The sequence below is a fragment of the Octopus bimaculoides genome, chromosome 15, assembly GCF_046866305.1.
Source record: "Octopus bimaculoides isolate indiv1 chromosome 15, ASM4686630v1, whole genome shotgun sequence".
NCBI classification, from domain to species: domain Eukaryota; kingdom Metazoa; phylum Mollusca; class Cephalopoda; order Octopoda; family Octopodidae; genus Octopus; species Octopus bimaculoides.
The window spans coordinates 9,678,439-9,701,466 of NC_142942.1; the positions used below are offsets into that span (position 1 = coordinate 9,678,439).

General features: G+C 35.1%; 1 protein-coding gene across 1 annotated transcript in view; it reads left to right on the forward strand.

Annotated features, from left to right (window-relative positions):
• LOC106876868 (glutathione S-transferase 3, mitochondrial) overlaps positions 1-19,739 on the forward strand; it is a 24,159-nt gene extending 4,420 nt beyond the window's left edge. Inside the window, exons 2-5 of the mRNA XM_014925607.3 lie at positions 9,453-9,517; positions 13,918-13,975; positions 16,231-16,303; positions 17,928-19,739. Coding sequence (XP_014781093.1) covers positions 9,453-9,517; positions 13,918-13,975; positions 16,231-16,303; positions 17,928-18,025 — 294 coding nt within the window. The 3' untranslated portion in view covers positions 18,026-19,739. The remainder of the gene's footprint in view (positions 1-9,452; positions 9,518-13,917; positions 13,976-16,230; positions 16,304-17,927) is intronic.
• The last annotated feature ends 3,289 nt before the right edge of the window (positions 19,740-23,028 follow it).

A 23,028-nucleotide genomic window follows, 5' to 3' on the forward strand; every position in this document is an offset into this window, starting at 1 on the left:
TGTGTTATGTGAGAATAAATTATTGCTGAGTGTTGAATTGTTGTCAGTGTATTTACTAGTATTCAAGTAGTGCAACATTGTTGGCTGGATGGTTAAGAAGCTTGCTTCACAATCTCAAAGCTTCAGGTTCAATATCAGTATGTGGTTATCTTGGCTATGTGTCTCTTACCTAAGCTTTGGGTTGATCCAACCATTGTGGCTGAAATTGGATTGTGAGGAAACTGTGTAGAAGCCTGCCAAATGGAGTGTACCTGTAATTTAAAGGTCCAGCCTTGTCACGTGTTATGCTAATTCTGTATGAGAATTCCATGAAGAATACAAGAGTCTGCAGAATGTTCATCCACTTACTAACTTGTTAATTCAATGAACAGGGTGGCTCAGTTGATCAAACAACTGAGCACTCATTGGTGAAACCAACAGAATCCCATTGCTGTTTATTACTGGCACTTATTTTATATAATCTATTTCTGTAACTCCATCCCCACCTTCACTAAAACCACTACTCCAGGATGTAGAGCAACACTTCAGTTCCACTTCAACAGGACTTAAATTTAGTCGGAGCACTTTGATACCAGAGTAGTTAAAGGAAAGTTCAGGCTGTATGCTTTAACTGGCAGTTGAAGGTGGGAATAAGCTCAAATCACATTTTGTAGAAATATTATCTAAAATAGACTAGTGCCCTAGCTAAGGAGATATTCTCATCTTGTTTGCTTAATCTCACTGTTTTCAATGTTAAACTGGACATCTGATCTTTGCACTGATAAGATAGTTACATCTGGGACAACCTGAGGTTAACATTTGCTACACTGCTCATCATACCAGATTATATAGTCTTGATTAATTAAAGTTATTATATCTACAATGTTATATTAGCGACATTGTATTAGTCCTATTGCGCAGATCAGATGTGTTATAGAAAAGCTGATTTCAGTATTGAAATTGGAAAACTTTGTGATATGAATTGGGGACAAAATGCTATCCTATATCATTATAAGGAACAGAATGTCCAAAACTTTAGTCACATGAAACAATTAAGGACGACAGCAAAAAGTGTGATGGTACCAATTTTTGCAGTGGTGCCTTTTATGGTATCAGAAACATCCATGATGGTAATGTGAAACAACAAATGAAACAGGATCAAGACTGTAGTGAAGGAGTCCTTAAGAATATTTGGTCCACTAGAGGTATAAAACCTTTATGTTGCAGGCTGATGTGGAGATATTCATGCCATTGCAAGGTGTGAAACTTATTATGAACACTGTATATTGCCAATGGCATTGGATTAAGTATGCGGCTATTAGTTTTGCAAGCAGCTCAACCTGTCTGTTGATTGAGACTTCTAAATGTAATAGACCCCATGTTAACTCAATATTTTGTCAAACTCTGTATGACACAGCACTTATAGTTAAGCTGTATTATATTCAAACTATTGTAATAATAGAGCTAAGTTGTGTTTTTTTTTATAAGACTAAAATTTCAAACTGGTTGTGGGATTAGCAGTGCTATTTCAGAACAGTGGCTCTAGTATTTTCATAACAGGAAGAGAAAAATTATCATCCCATTATGATCTATAATTGAATAAGCTTAATATTTCTGATGAATTTACCAACTTTGGTTTGAGTATGTGATGTGTATGTATGCAGTGCTTACCTAGCATACTCAGAATATACATGTCTGGTATCATGTCTTCTGGAAAGTAGCCAGTGGAATGATACTTCAGGATGTTCAGATGTGCTGTGATATTCCACTTATTTCAAGTAACACATCAGATTCTTCTCCAATGACCTCCTACATGTTTGGAAAATTTGCAAAAGAAAATTTTTGTTTTTTAACTCTTCATGCTTATAACACCAGCTTGTCTAACAATGCTTTCATCTCACTTACTTCAACAATGGTTACTAATTTTTCTCCTATAATTGTTTGTTGACATTGTTTGGAGTAAATATTATCCGTATCAGCTTTTCCCACAGCTTTGAATCCTGGTCACATTAGGAACAAGCTTTTTAAAAATAAATAAGTTCTCATGAGAGCCACATAATCTCAGTATGCAAGGGAAGAAATAAATACTCAGAGCTTAACCCATCATAGACAGCTTTCAACAAATGGTGGTTCATGCTTGAACATTCCACTCCTTAATGTAAAGTTATAATAAATAAAATAAATGCGCCTTTTTAAAGCCTAGTCAAGCTCATGGGCCTGGTTTCCCGGTTTCAATGGCGTATGTGTTCCCCAGCTGGACAGGACGCCAGTCCATCGCAGCGTTACTCATTTTTGCCAGCTGAGTGGACTGGAGCAACGTGAAATGAAGTGTTTTGCTCAAAAACACAACGCGTCACCTGGTCCAGGAATCGAAACCACAATCTTACGATCATGGTGCTGACACCCTAACCACTAAGTCACGTGCCTCCACTAATGTAAAGTTACCCCGTATAAAATACTCTGTCAAATTCTCAAAATGAATGTTCAGAAAATAGGCACCCCTCTCTTAATACTAAAGGGTATTTTGTTAAGGTCACAAAAGAACCAATTCTATGATCCACTCTCTACTTTAACCCATTAATATTTAAACCAGCCATATCTGGCCCAAATATTTTCCTTGTTTTTTGTTCAAACCAGCTAGATCTGGCATCTTACACCTACCCTACAATGTCATTCTGAAAATAAACCATCACAGACAAACATAAGCAACTCAAAAGGAAACCAAAAAAAAAAAATAATAATAGGTTTTAAGTTGCATCAAAATTTTCATGGTTCTAGATTTGACCTATTTACAAACTTGTAATCTCTTGTAGAGGCACAGCATGATGTAGGGCAGTTGAAGAACCTTAAATTACCTTTAGCCTGTCGTGCCTGTTTATTAAGGCAGGGGTGTTGAAAGTATTTTTACACTCAGAGCACTGTGAATTCTTTCTATATCACTGATTCCTTGAGGTATTCCATCACTAACATGTTGACTATCCCTCCTCTTCTATCCTTAATACAACCATGTCATTCATCATTTTCCTAAAACAGGCTGCCCAGGGATGTTAGTTTTATTACATTAATTTTCAGGTATGATATATTTACTCCCTGCCATGTGAATTTTTTACTTCCAGGTAGTAAATTTACCCCTTCATTGAGAATCACTGATACAAGGCCAAAACCCCAAATCTGTGGAAACAGATGAAGGCTCTGTGTTGGCAATCTAATGATAAAAATAATGGTTTCAAATTTTAGCTCTAGGCCAGCAATTTCAGGAAAAGGGCTAAGTTGATTACATCGATCACAGTGCTCTACTGGTACTTATTTTATTAACCATGAAGGATGAAAGGCAAAGTCGACCTCAGTGGAATTTGAACTCAGAACGTAAGGACAAACAAAATGCCACTAAGCATTTTTCCCAGTGTGCTAATGGTTCTGCTAGCTTGCTGCCTTCTCTAATAATAATAATAATAATAATGATAATAATAATAATAATGATAATAATAATGCTAACATGTCAAAATGTATGCGTGCAAAGAAAAACTTCAGCTTCTATCATTCTCTTGTATTAAGATAAAATTCAGTGTCTCTAATAGTGATTGATAAACTAACTAGCCTGTTAGTCCAGCCACCTAATCTGAAGATATGAAATTGAAAATCTAAAAGTGTGGGGTTTGTTCATACTAGTTGAGTACCATAATTATCTATTTTCTACAAGAAAATAGATTGACAGTGACTTTGAAGTTTTGACTTGCATCCTGTCATCAGACTGTGATTGTTTTTTTTTTTTTTGAAGCCTTTTATACTTTACTTAGAGGGTGTTCATTGTGTGTGTGTGTAGACACTAAAATCTCTAGGTACATCTGCCAGTGTAATAATTCACCTTTTTAAAATGATAAAATGTGTTATATTGGAAATTTGGCTGCTATTTCTAAAACCTCGATCGACCTCATAGAGACTCTGTAATCTGCTTGTCACTCAGTCAAGAAAGTTTTCTTGTAATTTCTACTGAATTTTAATATTTATCAGAACATAACTTACTGCTTGAATGTCACTGAGACTTTTTTCTTCTGTATTTTATCAAGTTATCAGTTTTTCATTTAAAGATAACAGCCTTATCTTTCTTTTTGTGCTTTGTCTCATCTCGTTTGATATCATTTTACACATTTCTTTCTTTCTTTTTTATTTATTTATTTATTTATTTATTTATTTATTCCGATAGACTTAATTCGTACATTTTGGTTTTTCGTTTAAATATTATTAATAGCCTTCGTTTATTTTTTTCATGATCAATCCACTTTTTTTTTTTAATTACCTAATTGGAGGAAAGAGAAGCAATGCTCGTAGATCTTGTCTTCCCTCCTGCTAGGTTGGTACGATTGACAGAACTCGTGTTCAATCTTAGAGTAGGTTGATGTTTGGGGATAGGAAAAAAAAAAAGAAGGTAGGTAGGAATTTCGAAGAGATATAGTCTTGGGAAGGAAAGATTGGGGAAATGTTTACGACTTGGTCTGCTAAGAAAGACATTGTAAAGGTGGAGAGGATAAGAAAAGAGGCGGTTATGGCAGCAGGATTTGGGGGAAGATGATAATTATCTTCAGAGGAAAATAAACCGCTGTAAGTCAATACCAATACTGTAGCGTGTTAGTGAGTTGGTAAGTAACTCGTCATTCCACTGGGACTGAAAGTCCGATTTTGGATAGAAGTAGATAGATTAGGCTTATCTTTGGCTGAGTTAGCTTAGCGATAAAATAACCTTTGGGCTTACCTCAAAACTGCATGTTACTGTTTACAATTCAGTGCTCACAAGCCAGTAAGACAATTGCTAAGAAGCAACTAAAGATCCCCTTACCATAAATTCTTTACTGTTTGTAAAAATTAGGGTAGTTCATTTAAGTAGTTCATCTTAAATTGTAGTACACTGTACTAAAATAAAGATTGGATTACTTTAGTGAGAGGAATACTGACTGAATGTTAACCGAACAAAGAAACTAACTTCCTTTATCTCTCTATTATATGTATTTTTGTTATTTGTTAGAAAAATGTCCCTGTGTTTCTACAAATATTATGTACATGTTTGATGACATACTTCATCCTGATGTCACAACTTCATAGAATTATATTGTGAAAAGTCGCTTGAATGGATAAATAAACTTCACACCATACATACAAGAGATTTTGGTTTTACATGACACAGCAAAATATATATTTGTCACAATGACAAATATATATTTGATATAGTGCTTTATTGTTATCTAATCTCAAGTCAGATTTCAAACCCACACCTCAGTTTCATACAGAAATGTTATTGTTCGTGTGTTGGGTTACAGTTGGATAAGCAGAGAAGTCACTCAAGTGAGCAGCCAGGCATATCCCAAATTCATTACTGGACTGGGCGATGCATTGTGTTTTGCATTCTGGAGTATAACATTTCATTTCACACTGTTCCAGTTCACTCAACTGGCAAAAATGAACAATCCTTAAATAGACTGGTATCCCATCAAGGGATAGGTGGGGATGGGGGGATAACTGCTCCACAGAAACTGGGAAATATAACCTATGAGTTTATATGACTTAGGAAAGATCTACATTCAGGAAAAAGGATTTTAGTGGGTTAAAGTTTATGGGTGGCAGTAGGAACGATTATTATTATTATTATTAATTTTTAAGGTGGCAAGGTGGTGGTCATTAGCGTGCTGGGTAAAATGCTAAGCGGCATTTTGTCTGTCACTGCATTCTGAGTTCAAATTCCGCTGAGGTCAACTTTACCTTTCGTCCTTTCAGGGTCAATAAATTAAGTACCACTGAAACACTGGGGTTGATTTTATTGACTAGGCCCCTTCCCCCAAATTTCAGGCCTTGTGCTTATAGTAGAAAGGATCATCATCATCATCATCATTATTATTATTATTATTATTATTATTATTTATTGTCTTTGCACAGCTTCTCTTGCTGCTGATGTACTATGGTGCCAGCTGTTTACTACCAGTGAACTAAGTAACAACCCTTATATTTTTAGCATCATCTGGAGTATTCGATCGATTCCAAGCAGTGCTGTTTTCTGCAAGTGCTCCACCCTTATTGCAGCCCCTATTTGCTCCATGTACTTCTCAAGATTTTTACTCATTGTTCCCAGGGCTCCGACAATTATTCGTACTACTGCTACCTTTTTCATCGACCACAACTGCCTCCCAAGCTAACTTGTCATATTTGTCGATTTTTCTTTCTTCCTTATCGCATAAATTGTTGTCAGCTGGGCATGCTATATCTATGATCCAGCGTCATTTGCTTTCTTTCGCAATTAACACTATGTCTGGCTTCCTATTCTCTATCTCATGGTGGCACTGAATCATAAAATCCCATAGGATCTTTGCATTATCATTTTCGATGATGCCTTCGGGTTTATGTTCGTACCACTTTTTTGCTCTGTCAAGTCCATACTTGTTGCAAAGTGTCCAATGGACAATCTTTGCTATATTGTCATGACATCTCTTATATTCTTTCTGGGCTAGTGGTGTACATTGAATGGTAATATGCCATACAGTTTCACCATTTTGTTCACAAATTCTGCACTTATCACTTTCTGATGTGTTATCTAGTCTGTATTTGATATAATTCATTCTTAGTGCTTGCTCTTTGGCAGCACAGATTAGAGCCTCCGTTTCTGATTTTAAATAACTTTTAGTCGTCTATTGCCATCACCATCATCATCATCATCATCATCATTATTATTATTCATTTTGTTCATCATGTACAAGTAAGTGTGTATTCATCATTATTTTATTCAAGTTTAGAAAATTGAAGCATGTCTTTGACAATTCCAGATCCTATTGAACTTATTGTGTGTAATTTTTGGTCCACCCTGTTCATAGATATATACATACATATGTACATGTACACACACACACACACACACACACACACACACACACACACACACACGTATTCATATCCTCCTCTCTCTTTCTCTCTCCTTTACAGACACACTCCCATTTGCAGAGACACACACATACTTATTAACACATATACAATTTCCAACCATATGTTACAAATTATTTACAAAGATTTGTGTTCATGCTATATTGAAATTTCTCTAGGAGTCCCTAAATACGCTGTTTCCCTTTTCAATCCTTCCATATTTAAACTTCTATGTTCTCACATTTTTGCCAGCCCCTAAAGCAGCTTACTATATACACTTCAACAGTTTCTTTCATTTCAGGCTCCAGTGCTCCTATAATTACTATCAGAAGAGTGAGTAGTGTAAAAGAGGCCTTGAGATTCCTTTCCATATGTGCCCTTCCCCCCAGTTGTCAACAGTTAACTAGGAACTAGGAATTACCAAATTACTGATGCCTTTTGGCGATAGGGAGTTGGAATGTCAAAACCCTTACCATCATATTATTACCCTCACCACCACTGCCATCACCACCACCCCCACCAAATCTGTCAACACCCACATCTTCATCCTTACCATCAACATCACATTCCAATGTAGGAGTCTCTTTACCTGGTTGCTCAACCGGATTGGAGTAGTAGCCATATTTACTTTAAACCACAGTCAAAAAGGAGGACACTTTGGATGATGGGATAATGTAATGATGTAGTCCAAGATATATGTAGTCCTGTTTCTGGAAAAAAATAAAATAAAATAAAAGATGGGATGGTCACAGTTGGAATGCTTTTCAATTATAGATTTGATTGATCAGAATTGAACTGGGGTGGGGTTAAACAAGAGCAAATGCATCACCACCAACACCACATACATCACACATTATCATCATCATCATCATCATCATCATCATCAGCACCAGCATCACCATCATCTCATATTTTCACCATCATATGAACCATCATCACCATCATCACATACATCACCACCACCACTACCACATACGTTACCATCATCCTTTTCATTGCCACCTTATACATCACTGTCACCACCACCAACACTACCATATATATGTTGTCATTAAATTCATCATCATCTCAACCATCACCATCACCACCACCCCCATCATTATCATTAAATTGATCATCTCCTCCTCTACCACCACCATCATTATCATCATCATCATCATCATCATCACTATCATGTACATAATCATTAAATTCATCATCTCTACCAACACCAACACCACCACCATCATCATCATTATTATCATCACTAGCTATACTACTATTTAAAAAAAAAAAAAGTATTTCGGAAAAAAAATGCAAAACAAAACATGGTGGAGAAAATGTAAATATTTTTCTATCACAGTGTAACTCTATCTGTTAGAGAGTCAATCTTAAAATAACACCTATGATTAGTTTACCATTAAAATATATTTCTGGATTTCTGGTTGGCAGTGGGAAAACAGTTTTGGTTTGGATGTTTCTTTTGCCAAATGTTCACCATTTTGGCTTCGTTTTTTTTTTTTAATGTTTCTTTATTATGTTTATTCTTTGTATTTAAACATTGTATTTTATTTTCTTATTTTTGTTCATATCATACTACTGCTTGTTGGTGGGTGGAAGGGCAGCTGTGTGTATGTGTGTGCGTCTTGGGGAGTTGGGTGTCACCAATCTTTGCTTTATTCCAGGGTTTCTCAACCAATTTTTATCTATGGATCCCTTTGATTCCTGTTTCACTCAGATGGACCCTCCTAGATGGACCCTTGCATTTTTATAATTAAATATTATTAGGATTAATATAAAAATTGTTAATATGTTTTGTGTATTGTGATTGATTCCAGGCCCACCTAACTGACCCTTGTGCCGGTGGCACATAAAAAGCATCCACTACACTCTCAGAGTGGTTGGCATTAGGAAGGTCATCCAGCTGTAGAAACATTGCCAGATCAGACTGGAGCCTGGTGCAGCCTTCTGGCTTGCCAAACCGTCCAACCCATGCCAGCATGGAAAACGGACGTTAAACGATAAGGATGATGATGTGGACGATTAACCAATTTATTGCACATAAACTTTACTGGTCTGAAGCACAATTTTTTTCATGGTCCCTGGAAAATTACTGTGGATCCCCAAAGCTTTTATGTGGACCCCAATTAAGATCCCTTACTTTATTCCATCTTGTCCAAAGAAGTTTTTTTTTACTCTTTATCCCACCTAGTTTGTTTTTGCTCTGTTAAAGTCAACCTCATTTATACTTACACACAAACACACATATGCATATCTACACACATACACACATGCACACACTCACATACAGCCACACAGGAGGATCAGTTAATTATCATTTTAATCAACATGTTCTCTCAGATTCACACATTTATTGCAGCAGTCCTCCAGTTTTCCTAAGCTCTGTAAAAGAACGCGGAAGACTGGGTCTCTAACCAAGCCTTTTTCAATACCCTTAACGCCAGGAACTTTTTAGCACCTCCTCGTACACACACACACACACACAAAAAAAAAACAATGTATTGTCTGCAATACCAAATATACACCCAATGTTACCGTATTTATATTTTGTTATTCTTTTTATTTTTCCACAGTATCCCACAATGTATTCAAAAGACTCAAACATGTTCAACTGTATTCAGAGAGTCCACCAGAACACGTAATTATCTTCTAATTATTGACTTTTATTTACTTTTTATTTCTAAAAATGTATTGATTTTTATATTTATGGTTGTGTCATTTAGAAGCTTGTTTTGTGACCACATTGCTTTAGGTTCAATTCCACTGCAGCATATTACCTTGGGCAAGTGTTTTTTACTGTACCTCCAAACTGACCAACGCCATGTGAAGGAATTTGGTAGATGGAGACTGTGTGGAAGCCTCTCAATATGTGTGTATTTGTATTTATCCCCACCCCCACTACACTGCTTGACAACTGATGTTGGTTTGTTTACTTTCCTGTAACATAGCAGTTCAGCAAACAAGACCAATAAAACAAGTAGAGAATTTTAAAGAACAAGTTAAATAAGTAGGTGCAGGTGTAGTGAGAAGCTTGCTTCCCAACCACTTGGTTCCAGGTTCAGTCTCACTGTAGGGCACCTTGAGCAAGTGAAATAAAAGAATAAGTCCTGAGATTGATTTGTTCGACTAAATCCTTCAAGGCAGTGCTCCAGCATGGCCACAGTCCAATGACTGAAACAAATAAATGAAAGTTAATTACTGTTTTGTAGGTTGAAGCAGTTACTGCTGCTGCTGCTACTACTACAGCTACTGCTGCTACAGTTATTTAACTTCAGGTCTACATTGACAGAGTAGATCTGTGATTAAAGATATTAATACAAGGACGATCCCTTCTTATTGTGTTACTAGAATTTAAGGTATTCTTTCAAGACAATAGAATGCAGGTCACCAGATCAATTTCCTTTCAAGCAACACAAAACTTAACAGAAAGTAGTAGACTGTGTTAAAAAACTAACTGGAAACAACAATTTTGCTAAAAAAAAATGTGTGCACAGTTGTCACTTTGTTTTCATGGTTGAATGACTCCATGTGTCTCCATGCTTATAGAAACTGTGTAAATTGAGAAGGAAGTCACCTTTATTGTTATTATTTGTAAAAACAATACCCAAAGTAAATTGAAATTCAAATAAAACAAAAATATGATCAGCATATATATATATATATATATATATATATATATATATATATATGTGTGTGTGTGTATTATTTTTCTTGCATCAGTCGTTTGACTATGGCCATACTGGAGCACCGCCTTAAAAGGTTTTTAGTCGAAGAAAATTGACCCCAGGACTTATTCTTTGTAAGCCTAGTACTTAGTCTATCATTCTTTTTTTACCAAACTGCTAAGTTACAGGGATGTAAACACACCAACATTGATTGTCAAGCAATGTTGGGAGGCAGACACACACACATACGTAAATATATACATATACAGCGGGCTTCTTTCAGTTTCCATCTACCAAATCCACTGACAAAGCTTTGATCTGAGGCTATAGTAGAAGACACTTGCCCAAGGTGCTACAAATCATCCCAGAACCATCTTACCACACAGCCATGCATATATTTTGTATATATATATATATATATATATATATATATATATATATATAATATATTTAAATATGTATACATTTGTATTTATATATGTATGTATATATTTGTATTTATATTTATGTATGTATATGTATGTATGTATGTGTATATTTATATAGATTGAAACTGAAAGAAGCCGGTTGTATGTGTGTGTTTGGTGTGTTCGTTTCTGTCTCTTTGCCTTGACTTTGGATAATAATTGTAAACAAGCACCACTGTTATGCAAACGGTTTCCTTTATTTCCCATCTTCTGTAAAAACATGTGTAGTCATGGGGAAATATTGGTTTCAAATTTTGGCACAGGGCCAGCAATGTTTAGAGTCGGGTAAGTCAATAACATTTACTTCAATGCTCAACTGATACATATTTTATTGACGACCTCGAAAGGATGAAAGGCAAAGTTGACCTCGGCAGAATTTGAACTCAGAATATAAAGATTGGATGAAATACCACTGAGCATTTTGCCCTGTGTGATAAAAGTTCTGCTTGTTCACTGCCTTGTCATGGGGAAATATTACCTTGCTTGGAAACCGGTGAGGATTGACAACAAGAACAGCATTCAGCCATAGAGAGTCCACCTCAATAAATTGATAATTGATCATTAAAATCATCATCATTGTTTAACGTCCGCTTTCCATGCTAGCATGGGTTGGACGATTTGACTGAGGACTGGTGAACCAGATGGCTGCACCAGGCTCCAATCTGATCTGGCAGAGTTTCTACAGCTGGATGCCCTTCCTAATGCCAAGGATGCCCTTCCTAAAATGATAATGATAATGAAGATGGTGATAGTAATGGTTTTTCTGTTCTTTGAATAAATTTAAATACATAAAATGATTATTTCATAAAAAGTCAGTGTAATTTTCTTTTTTTTTTTTTGACAAGAAGTTTTCTAATTGCTTTTCATAGAAGGAGAAGGTGAGTGCTCTTGGCCCTTTTCAGGGGTTCCAAGTCTGATGGGGCCAAGGGAGGAAGTCATCTTCAGATAAATAATCTGCCTGAATGCTTACCACAGAGTGGGCTCCACTAAAGGTACTCGAAGACCAGATGAAAATGTTAAGCTGGGCAACAGATTGTCTTACTCTTTGGCTAAAGAGCAATGATGATGATGATGATGATGATGGTGGTGGTGGTGGTGATGATGATGATGATGCAAACGGTAGGAGTGATGGTTGAGAATAAAATTTATTTCATTACGAGCTGCTAGAAAATTGTGGCATATATATAGTGATTAGAGAAAGTGTGCAGCAATGACATACTGCAATATGTAAATTGTAACCACATGATTTTAAACAGTTTATCAGTAAATCAGAATATACTGCATGTGTTAGGTCACTGTCTTGTGAAATAACAACTGTGAACTTTGCTCTATCTACAACTTTATGCTATTGCTACAACCAAGAATGAACATTATTCTATTACATACAATATATAATGTTTTTGTCTTTTACTTCTAGTGAATTGGGTGGATCTTATAAGAGTCTTCATTTCATTCTAAATTCATGTAGCTATATTGGTTTCAAATTTTGGCACAAAGCCAGCAATTCCATAGATCTCAGTGATCAACTGGCACTTATTTTATCAACTTCGGAAGGATGAAAGGCGAAGTTGACCTCAGTGGAATTTGAACTCAGAAAGTACAGACAGCTGAAATGCCACTAAGTATTTTGCCTGGTATCCTAACAGTTCTGCCAGCTCACCGACCTAATCCATATAGTTATATTAAATCCACAAAGTATCTTAAAACTTATTGACTCTATAATTTATTGAATTGTTTTACCACATTTACCCATTGTTGTTTTTTTGTTTGTTCCTTCTCAAGCCCTGCTTAGCTTATAAAGGCCGGTTTCCCAGTTTCATTGGCATATAGGTTCCCACAGGTGAGCTGCTAGATGCAAGAAGAAAGAGTGAGAGAAAGTTGTGGCGACAGTCAGTAGAGGTCTATCATTACCTTCTGCCGGAGCCGTGTGGAGCTTAGGTATTTCTTGCTCATAAACACACACATCACCTAGTCTGAGATTCGAACCCGGGATCCTCGACCGCAAGTCCACTGCTCTAACCATTAGGCCATGTGCCTCCACTTACCTTTTGCTGGAGTCACGTGGAGCTTAGGTGTTTTTTCTCATAAACATACACATTGCCTGGTCTGAGATTCAAACCTGTGATCCCTCAACTGCGAGTCCACTGCTCTAACCACTAGGCCATATGCCTCCACATATTAACCCATAGTTACATTAAATTTTCATATCATTTTATATGATATTCATCATAAAATTCTTTTATTACAATATAATTCTATTATCATATTAAAACTTGTACTCTGTTATGAAAACAAGGGTTCCAGTCAATCTGATCAACAGAACAGCCAGCTCATGAAATTAACGTGCAAGTTTAAACCAATTTGATCAAGAATTATCATCTCATCTTTTACATTGTCAGAAACAACAAATGCATGTCATTAGGTAGCTATATTAATTTCTAGCATAGGTACAAGGCCACAAATCTGGTGGGAAGGCGTGAGACTGTTAAATTGACACCAGCGTTTGACTGGTACTTTGTTCATGACATGTAAAAGGCACTCTTGCCAGTGACACATAAAAGAAACCCAGTACACTCTATGGAGTAGCTGGCATGAGGAAGAGTATCCAGCCATAGTAACCAAGCCAAAACAGACTGGAACCTGGTACAGCTCCCTAGTTTACCAGCTCCAGTCAAACTGTCTAACCCATGCCAGCATGGAAAACAGATGTTAAAATATGATGATGATGAACTCCATAAAGAAAAATGAAAAGTAATGTTAACTTTGAAGTGGTTTGAACTAAGAAGAAATGCCACTAGACATGAAAAATATCATTAAATATATTTTGTATATGAAATAAACAATAAATATTCAACAATTTAAAAAAATTTTCTATGATTTCTATTATTATTTATTTTTAATTCCAGACTTGAAGGCTACCCCATATTTCTTATGCTTCTGGGATTTGTTGGACTCTTTTATCCTGTAAGAAATTTACTTTTTTATTATGTGTGTGTGCTTGTATGTGTACGTACAGGGTGTTCATAAATTATCTTTACAACCTCCACAATAAATTGTATTGTTTTGAGTAGATGTGTTGTATACAATCAATAAAGCTCTCATAGAAGTGTTGTGAGGTTTCTAAAAACTTTTTTTTTTTTGCATAGTCATTAATTTCCAAAAACTTCCTGAAAATTCCAAAAAATAAAAATGTGTAAAATGGAATTATGCTTTATTTCTGAATTTTTTCTAATTGTAAAGGTAATTTATGGACACCCTGTATTTTCAATATTTTCTGGTATATGTGTGTATGTTTTACAAGAATTCTGCTTATTGATTGATTGTCCCAAGACATCAAATCTTTAAGCGCATCATATTTTTCTCTATACTTCTTCACCATGCACACACACACACACACACTTCAGCATTTATGTTGTAATACTTCATTGGGTCATGTCTTCATCTGTTTTTGCATTGACACAGCTCTTGGGCAATGCTAACATTTGTCTCTGACCTACATAAAACAATATGCCCTACAATTTGGCATTTTGACGTGTAAAGACCAGTGGAATCATCATCATCATCCTTTAGTATCCATTTTCTGTGCTGGCATGGGTTGGATGGTTTGATCGGAGCTAGCAAATCAGAGAGCTGCACCAGGCTCCAGTTTGACTTAGCTTGGATTCTATGACTAGATGCCTTTCCTAACACCAACCACTTTACAGTGTGTGCTGGGTGCTTTTAACGTGCCACCAACATGAGCTTGGCACTGGCAATAAGGTACTTTACTTGAAAAAGTAAGGTTTAGTATCAGGAGGAATGTCTGGCATAGAATACTTTTTCAAGAAGTTCTGTCCAACCCATGTCAGAAAGAGAGAAGCTGACATAAGAACATTAATGACAGTGATGGTGAGGTTAATGATGATGGACCCAACACTGGCTTATTAAGGAAAACAATTAGTTAATTTACAAAATTCTTCTAAATTCTTAATCATTTTTTAATTTAACTGAAACTGGCACGTAAAATACACCATTTTGAGCGTGGCCGTTGCCAGTACCGTGTGACTGGCCCTTGTACCAGTGGCACGTAAAAGCACCCACTACACTCTCAGAGTGGTTGGCGTTAGGAAGGACATCCAGTTGTAGAAACTCTGCCAAATCAGATTGGAGCCTGGTGTAGCCATCTGGTTCACCAGTCCTCAGTCAAATCGTCCAACCCATGCTAGCATGGAAAGCGGACGTTAAACGATGATGATGATTGCTGTTTAAAGAATTCATTTTTTGATTAAGATCTTTTATTTAAGATAATTTTATTTTGTTGTGTTCCAAACATCAATTTGATAAAGAAAAAAAAAATTTTTTTTTTTTATTATTTTCAAAATTGAAATAAAACTAACTGAAAAATGAATATGTTGAGCAAATGGATTAATTCATGTCAAACCTTTTGAAACTGATCCACTTGAGACCAGCCCTAATTCTATAATAAACACTTCCTGTCATAACTCTTTAGTGTTCAGTATTGTGTAAAAGCACCTGTGCCAGTGACAGTGACACATAAAAGGCACTCTCTGCACTTTTGGAGTGGTTAGTGTCAGGAAGAGCATCCAGCTGTAGAAACCAAACCAAAATCAAACTGGAACCTGGCACATCTCTCTGGCTTACCAGTTCCAGTCAAACCAGCTAACCCATGCCAGCATGGAAAACAGATGCTAAATGATGATTACTCTGTTAAATGTAACGCTTATTATACATTCACATTGTTTTGAATTAATCATGTTTTATATCTTGCGGCTTCATCATTTCGACGATGTCATTGTTTAATTTTTAGAATGACATTGTAGGGTAGGTGTGAGAGGCAGGATCTAGTCGGTCTGAACATAAAACAGGTAGAATATTTTGACCAGATGTGGCTGGTTTAAATATTAAAAGGTTAAACGAATATAAATTGAAACATTCCATCAAGTTTTCATGTTAAGTTATGTTCCAAATACCACAATTTATGGCAAGTGATTTGACTAAATTCTTCAAATTAATAGTAATGAAGGCAGTGTATTTCAATAAAAATAGGGTAACAAAAGGATCAATAAGAACAAAAATTTAATTATGTTCTAAAGACTTAATTTTTTTTTATTATTTTCAAAATTCAAACAAAAACTAAAAATATGAAATATGGTACAAATTGGTTAACTAATACCTTTAAGCACTGTTTTTAAATGCTTTGTATCTATTTTATTTTGTAGATTGTCACTGCTATTTGTGGAGCTCTGTGGATTATTGGCAAAGTAATCTATGCTAAAGGTTACTACACTGGAGGTAAGAATATTCTGGAAGCATTCTGTTATTTCAGGTTTCAGTCATTAGACTGTAGCCATGCTGGAGCATCACCTACAAGTATCAATCCCAATACTTTGTCTGATTCATATTTTATCAATGTCTATCAAATGGCTAAGTCCACCTTGGCATAAAGGGATGTAACCTGGATGGATAAATACCAGGAAGAGTATATTAGCTAATCTACTCTAAGATGACAATGATGTTAGTAATAGATTCTCTGCCAGTTTTGACAATGAGCAGTTGCTTGATCAAATGAAATTTCTATCCATTAAATTAATGTCTATGTGGCTGAATACTCCATGTGTATAGTTAACGTAATTTACAGCCAAATTTGCATGACACAGTATGTGGCAAAGCTGCACCTTCGAATTACAGGTACACTACACATGGCAGGCTTCTACACAGTTTCCATTGACAAGGCTTTCAGTTGACTTAATGCTGTGATAAAAGATATTTGTTGAAGATGCCATGCAGTGGGGTTGAACCCAAGACTTCATTTAACTTTTTAATTTTGACCATACCATGCTTTCAGTCCTAGAAATGCAATGCCCAAAAATAGGATGGGATGGTCATGGGCGGAATGCCTTTGATTATAGATCTGTTCAGTTGGGGCTGACCTGAATTAAAAAACAACCATTATTGTGACTTGCTAAGGCAGCATGCTGGCAGAATCATTAAAATGTTGGAAAAAAGTGTTGTGGTTTTTTATATTTTGAGTTCAAATCTTACCGAGGTTAAATTTGCCTTTCATCTTTGTAGGATTGGTAAAACAATATACCAGTCATGTACTGAGGTCAATGATATTGATTAACCCTTTCCCTTAAAAACTACACGCATGGTGTTAGGAAGGGCATCCAGCCATAAAAAAAAACCATGCCAAAACAGACACAGAAGCCTAGTGTAGTCTTCTATCTGACTGGCTCTTGTCAAACCATCCAACCCCTGCCAGCATGGAAGGCGGACGTTAAACAATGATGATGATGATGATGATGATATTACCTTTATTTCATCATTTTTGAATTCCGTTCTCGCATTCCAAGACGGACTTCTGCCTGTCTAACTTCCCTCCATTAGCTAAAACAACTGAAAGACTGATAAACAACCAAATTTCCCTTGCTTCTTTCTCTGTTAGCTAAAACAACTGATGACTGCTAACCTTGTATTAGATTACTGGAGGTATTTTCTTTTATTTCTGTAAGCTGTAATATCTGTTTACAGCCACTAAATGTCAAGATAAACTTCAAACTCCACCAGTTTCTTCTGCCCGATAAGGCTCAGCTTCCTTGTCTTGCATTGATTGATGTTTGACCTTAGGTCAGGCTTAATTAAGCTGACCTATGATCAAAGACAGTTCCAGACTTCACCATTGTTTTTTTAAGGGGATGCGTGTGCATCATAGCCATATGTTGAGAGGGATTCTTTGGGGTTTGAATCAATGTAACAAAAGCAAAATTTGAAGGAAATATTAACCATTTTTCATACTCTCTTGGGGTAAGCAAATAGGTAATAAGTTTCTACGCAAGGACAAAAATTGTGTTATACAGTGTTATTATTATTATTATTAGTAGTAGTGTTATTATTATTTTCTTTTTTTTTTTTTCAGATCCTGAGAAGCGACGTCCTGGAGCACTAAGCTATGCTGGCTTGCTGCCCCTACTTGCAATGAGTGTAATGGTGGCAATTCAACTTATTTCTAAGTAAATCCATCCACAAAGATTTTTTTTTTTTTTCACTTATTGTATTGAAAGAAAATTAAATAAAATAATAAATAAATATTTCTTGCAATGTAGGTCATTATTAACAATATTTTAAAATTACTATTATTAACAAAAGTAGTAGTATTAGCACTACTGAAGCAAGTGCTAAAAATTACTACTGTTGTTGTTGTTATTATTATTATTATTAAGGTGGTGAGTTGGCAGAATTGTTAGCACGCCAGGCAAAATGCTTAGTAGTATTTCTCCTGTTGCTACGTTCTGAGTTCAAATTCTGCCGAGGTCAACTTTGCCTTTCATCCTTTCAGGGTCAATTAAATAAGTACCAGTTACACAATGGAGTTGATGGGATCAACTTAATCCCTTTCCCCAAACTTCAGGCCTTGTGCCTACAATAGAAAGGATTATTATTATTATTATTATTATTGATAGTGGTGGTTGACAGAGCTGGTAGAGTAGGCAGACAAACTGCTTCAAAGAATTTAGTTAGGGTTTCTCTCTGAGTTCAGATCCTGCTAATGCCAACCTTGAAACTAATTAGCATATTGGACTAAATGCTTAGAGGCATTTCACGACAGAATCTGTCTCTTTACATTTCCAGTTTAAATTTCTGCTAATGTAGACCTCCTGGGTCAATAAAATAAAGTACCAGTCAAATGGTGTCGACTAAACACCTCACCAAAAAATTACTAGCCTTGTGCCAAAATTTGAAGCAATTATTATCATTATTGTTGTTGTTATTATGTTTAAGGTGGTAAGCTGGCAGAATCATTAGCACACCAGGTGAAATGCTTAGCGACATTTCATCAGTCTTTACGTTCTGTGTTCAAATTCCACCAAAGTCGACTTTGCCCTTCATCCTTTTTGGGGGTCAATAAGTACCAGTTGAATACTGGGGTCGATGCAATCCACTTAAATTCTCTTCCGATCTGGCTGCCCTTGTGCCAAAATTATTATCATTGTTCAGTAGTTTTATTTTTATAACGTGCTTTCACTTCACACCCGAGCGCAGCTCTGTGTGCCTTGGGTATGTGCTGTGGTTTGCTGTGATGCTCTTATGGTTACTATATTGAAAGTGTTTTGCGTAGGATGCGTGCAGTGCCCAGTAATTGCAATTTTCTGTATGTTATATATATTTGCAAGTCCTGGTGTTTTTGTTATGTATTTGTCTGAATATTTTTTTATTATACCTAAAGCACCTACTATGATAGGAATTGTTTCTGTTTTTAGATTCCACATTCGAGTTACCTCTATTATTATTAATATTATTAGATTCTGCCAAGGTCGACTTTGCCTTTCATCCTTTCGTGGTCGATGAAATAAGTACCAGTTAAGCACTGGGGTTGAGGCAATTGACTGGCCTCCTCCCGCAAAATTTCAGGCTTTGTGCTTTTAGTAAAAAGGATTTATTATTATTATTATGAGTATTATTTAAACATTGTAGTTCTGTCCCCAAAAAGATCCTGTATATTCTATGCAAGCAGACAAGAAATATTTACTCACTTTCATTAATATTTTTTCTCTCAAAACATTTAATAATCTATTTCATAATATTTACCACTGCTGACTTTTTCAATAATTTTTTTCACCGATGGCTTCTTTTATTATACACGACAACGACAATAGATTGCGAGTCAATAGACACCACTACCACCATCACCCACTCCATAAAATTAATGAATAAAAAAATGTTTATCACATTTTCTGTTAATTCTTTATTTTGTTGTTGTTGATTTGTTTCTCAGGGTCAAAGGTTGTGAGAAAGTAGATGGGAGACAGATTACCGACCGACCAACTATCACACCAACCGGATATACAGAGCATGCACCAGCACACACGCATGCAAATATTAAATAACAAAACGATTTCAGTTGAAATTTTGTGTGTGTATACCTGTCTTGTTATAGGTATCTGTGTCTGTATGTGTGTGTGTTTGTCTTTGTGTGTCTCAGTATGTGTAGTGTGAGTGTGTTCCAGTTTTTTAATGTGTGTTGGTATGGGTGGACGGGAGAATGTATGTCTCAATGTCTCTCAGTGTGTATTTGTTGATCTGCGTGTTAGTGTGTCTCTCAATAGAGGTGCCTGTGGTAGCGTGTTTATGTGTGTTTGCGAGCGCACGCACTCATCTGTGTCTCGTTAGTAATATGTGCATGTCTTTCTCTCAATCTGAGTATATCTATCTCTTTCTTTCTCTCTCTCAGTATGAAAGTTTGAGTCTGTAAAGGTGGCGTGGCTTAGTGGCTAAGGGTAATCGGTTCACGACATTACGATCGTGAGTTCAATTCCAAGTGGTGCATTGGGCACTTGAGCAAGACACTTTATTTCACGTTGCTCCAGTCCACTCAGCTGGCAAAAATGATTAGTTCCTGTATTTCAAAAGGCCAGCCTTGTGTCATTCGGAATCTCCCTGAGAACTGTTAAGGGTATGCATACCTGTGGAATGCTCAGCCACTTGAACATTAATTTCACAAGCAAGCTAATTGGTTGGATTACCTGGAATCATCGTCGTCATAACTGACAGAATGTCAGGTTTTTTTTATTGTTTTTTTTTTTAATTTTGAGTCTATCTGTCTATTAGTGTGCTAGTGTCTATGTATGTACGTGTGTGTGGTTCTTTGTGTATCTGTCTTTATAAACCATGTAATCAATACTGTATTTCTACTTATTGGCTCTATTACTAATTACCAGTCTTGCCTTTTGCTAATTATTGAGTCTATCTTTTTGATAACTACGCTATTTGCTAATTACAGTATCTTCAATGTTACTCTTACTACTTCACCTCAACTACTTTGTTGTAGCTTAGATATTACTATAATAAGCTGAAAAAGACTAAGACCTGAGCCCTGACATGTACCAACCTGCACACTAACTTTCACACTTATCTCACTTTGCTGACAACAAACCTGTGCAGGTTTGTGTGACTCTCACAAGCCATTAGACTTTAAAGAAGTGTTTCTCGGTCCACTCTGCTGGTAAAATTGAGTTTTGCACCTGTATTTCATGCTGATATTTCTAAATCACTATGCACAGCTTTTAGAACCACAATAGCAGCATGCCTCTTCATTTCTCGAGTAAGCTGAGGGTCTGCCATTATTATTTTCTGAAACAAAGATTATAATTATACAGAGTTAGAAAAAAATGCAGCAATGACCCAAAAAAAGTTATGTCCTCAAATACCTTACGCACCCTGTATGATGGGATTCTTTCAGTTTCCACCTACCAAATTCACTCACAAGGCTTTGGTTGAATCAAGGCTATTGTAGATGTCAGTTGCCCAAGGTGTCATGCAGTGGGACTGAACCTGGAGCCATGTGTTTGGGAGGCAAGCTTCTTACCACACAGCCAAAAAGAAATCAATAAATTTTCACAAAAAAAAAATAAAAGAGATAAAAACTTAAAATTGCACAAAAGTTGAAACTGCCTGAAATTCTGGCAAATACTTAACCTTTACCATATTAACCCACCCGGAATCATCTCTCATTCTAGGCCACTTGTTAAGGTTATGTCTACAGATTTTCTGTAGCCAGCTGGATATAATTTCTACAGAAAATCTGTAGAGATAAACTTAACAAGTGATTTAATAGCACTGCTAACATAGTAGGACACAGTATTGACTTGTAAAGCATTTAAGATGCTCTGTAGTATATTATGATTGCATAATGGATTACAGTGTCCCTACAAGTAATTAATCTGGTTCCAAGACAAAAACTTCACATTTTAAGGTTATCTAAATTAAGACCTTCCATCAAAATATGATAATGACGAAGTTATTTTTCTAAATTCTTCACAGTTTTAAAAATGAATTGAAATGAAGTAGAGTATTTTAATAGAAATATGGTAACAAAAGGATTAAAAGGTAATTGCTTAATTACCATTTTATTGTCTGATGATGTGTGTTTGATACATTATGCAAATGCAACAGAAGAAAACAATACGTTTAAGTTATGAAAACAAAAAGAAAAATGAGAAAATAAAAAAGAAATCTTCCAATAGTTTATTTGCATCATCAGTCACCATTTTTAGTGACTTGATTTAAACACCAGCTACTGTAACAGCACAGTCTTTACACACACACACACACACATATATTTGTGTGTGTGTGTATATATATATATATATATATATGCATATGTATGTATGTATATGTATATATATATATATATATATATATATGCATATGTATGTATGTATAAGTGTATATATACATATATGTATAAGTGTATATACATATATATATATATGTATAAGTGTATATATACATACACACATATATATATATATAATCGTTTAACGCCCGCTTTCCATGCTAGCATGGGTTGGACGATTTGACTGAGGACTGGTGAAATCGTCCAACCCATGCTAGCATGGAAAGCGGACGTTAAATGATGATGATATATATATATATATATATATATATGTACGTATGTATATATATACTTATACATATATTTATATATATATGTATATATACACTTATACATATATTTATATATATATGTATATATACACTTATACATATATTTATATATATATGTATATATACACTTATACATATATTTATATATATATGTATATATACACTTATACATATATTTATATATATATGTATATATACACTTATACATATATTTATATATATATGTATATATACACTTATACATATATTTATATATATATGTATATATACACTTATACATATATTTATATATATATGTATATATACACTTATACATATATATATATGTATATATATATATATATATATATATATATACATATATATATATATATACATATATATATATATATACATATATATATATATATATATATACATATATATATATATATATACATATATATATATATATATATATACATATATATATATATATATATACATATATATATACATATATAATATATATATATACATATATATATATATATATATACATATATATTATATATATATATATACATATTATA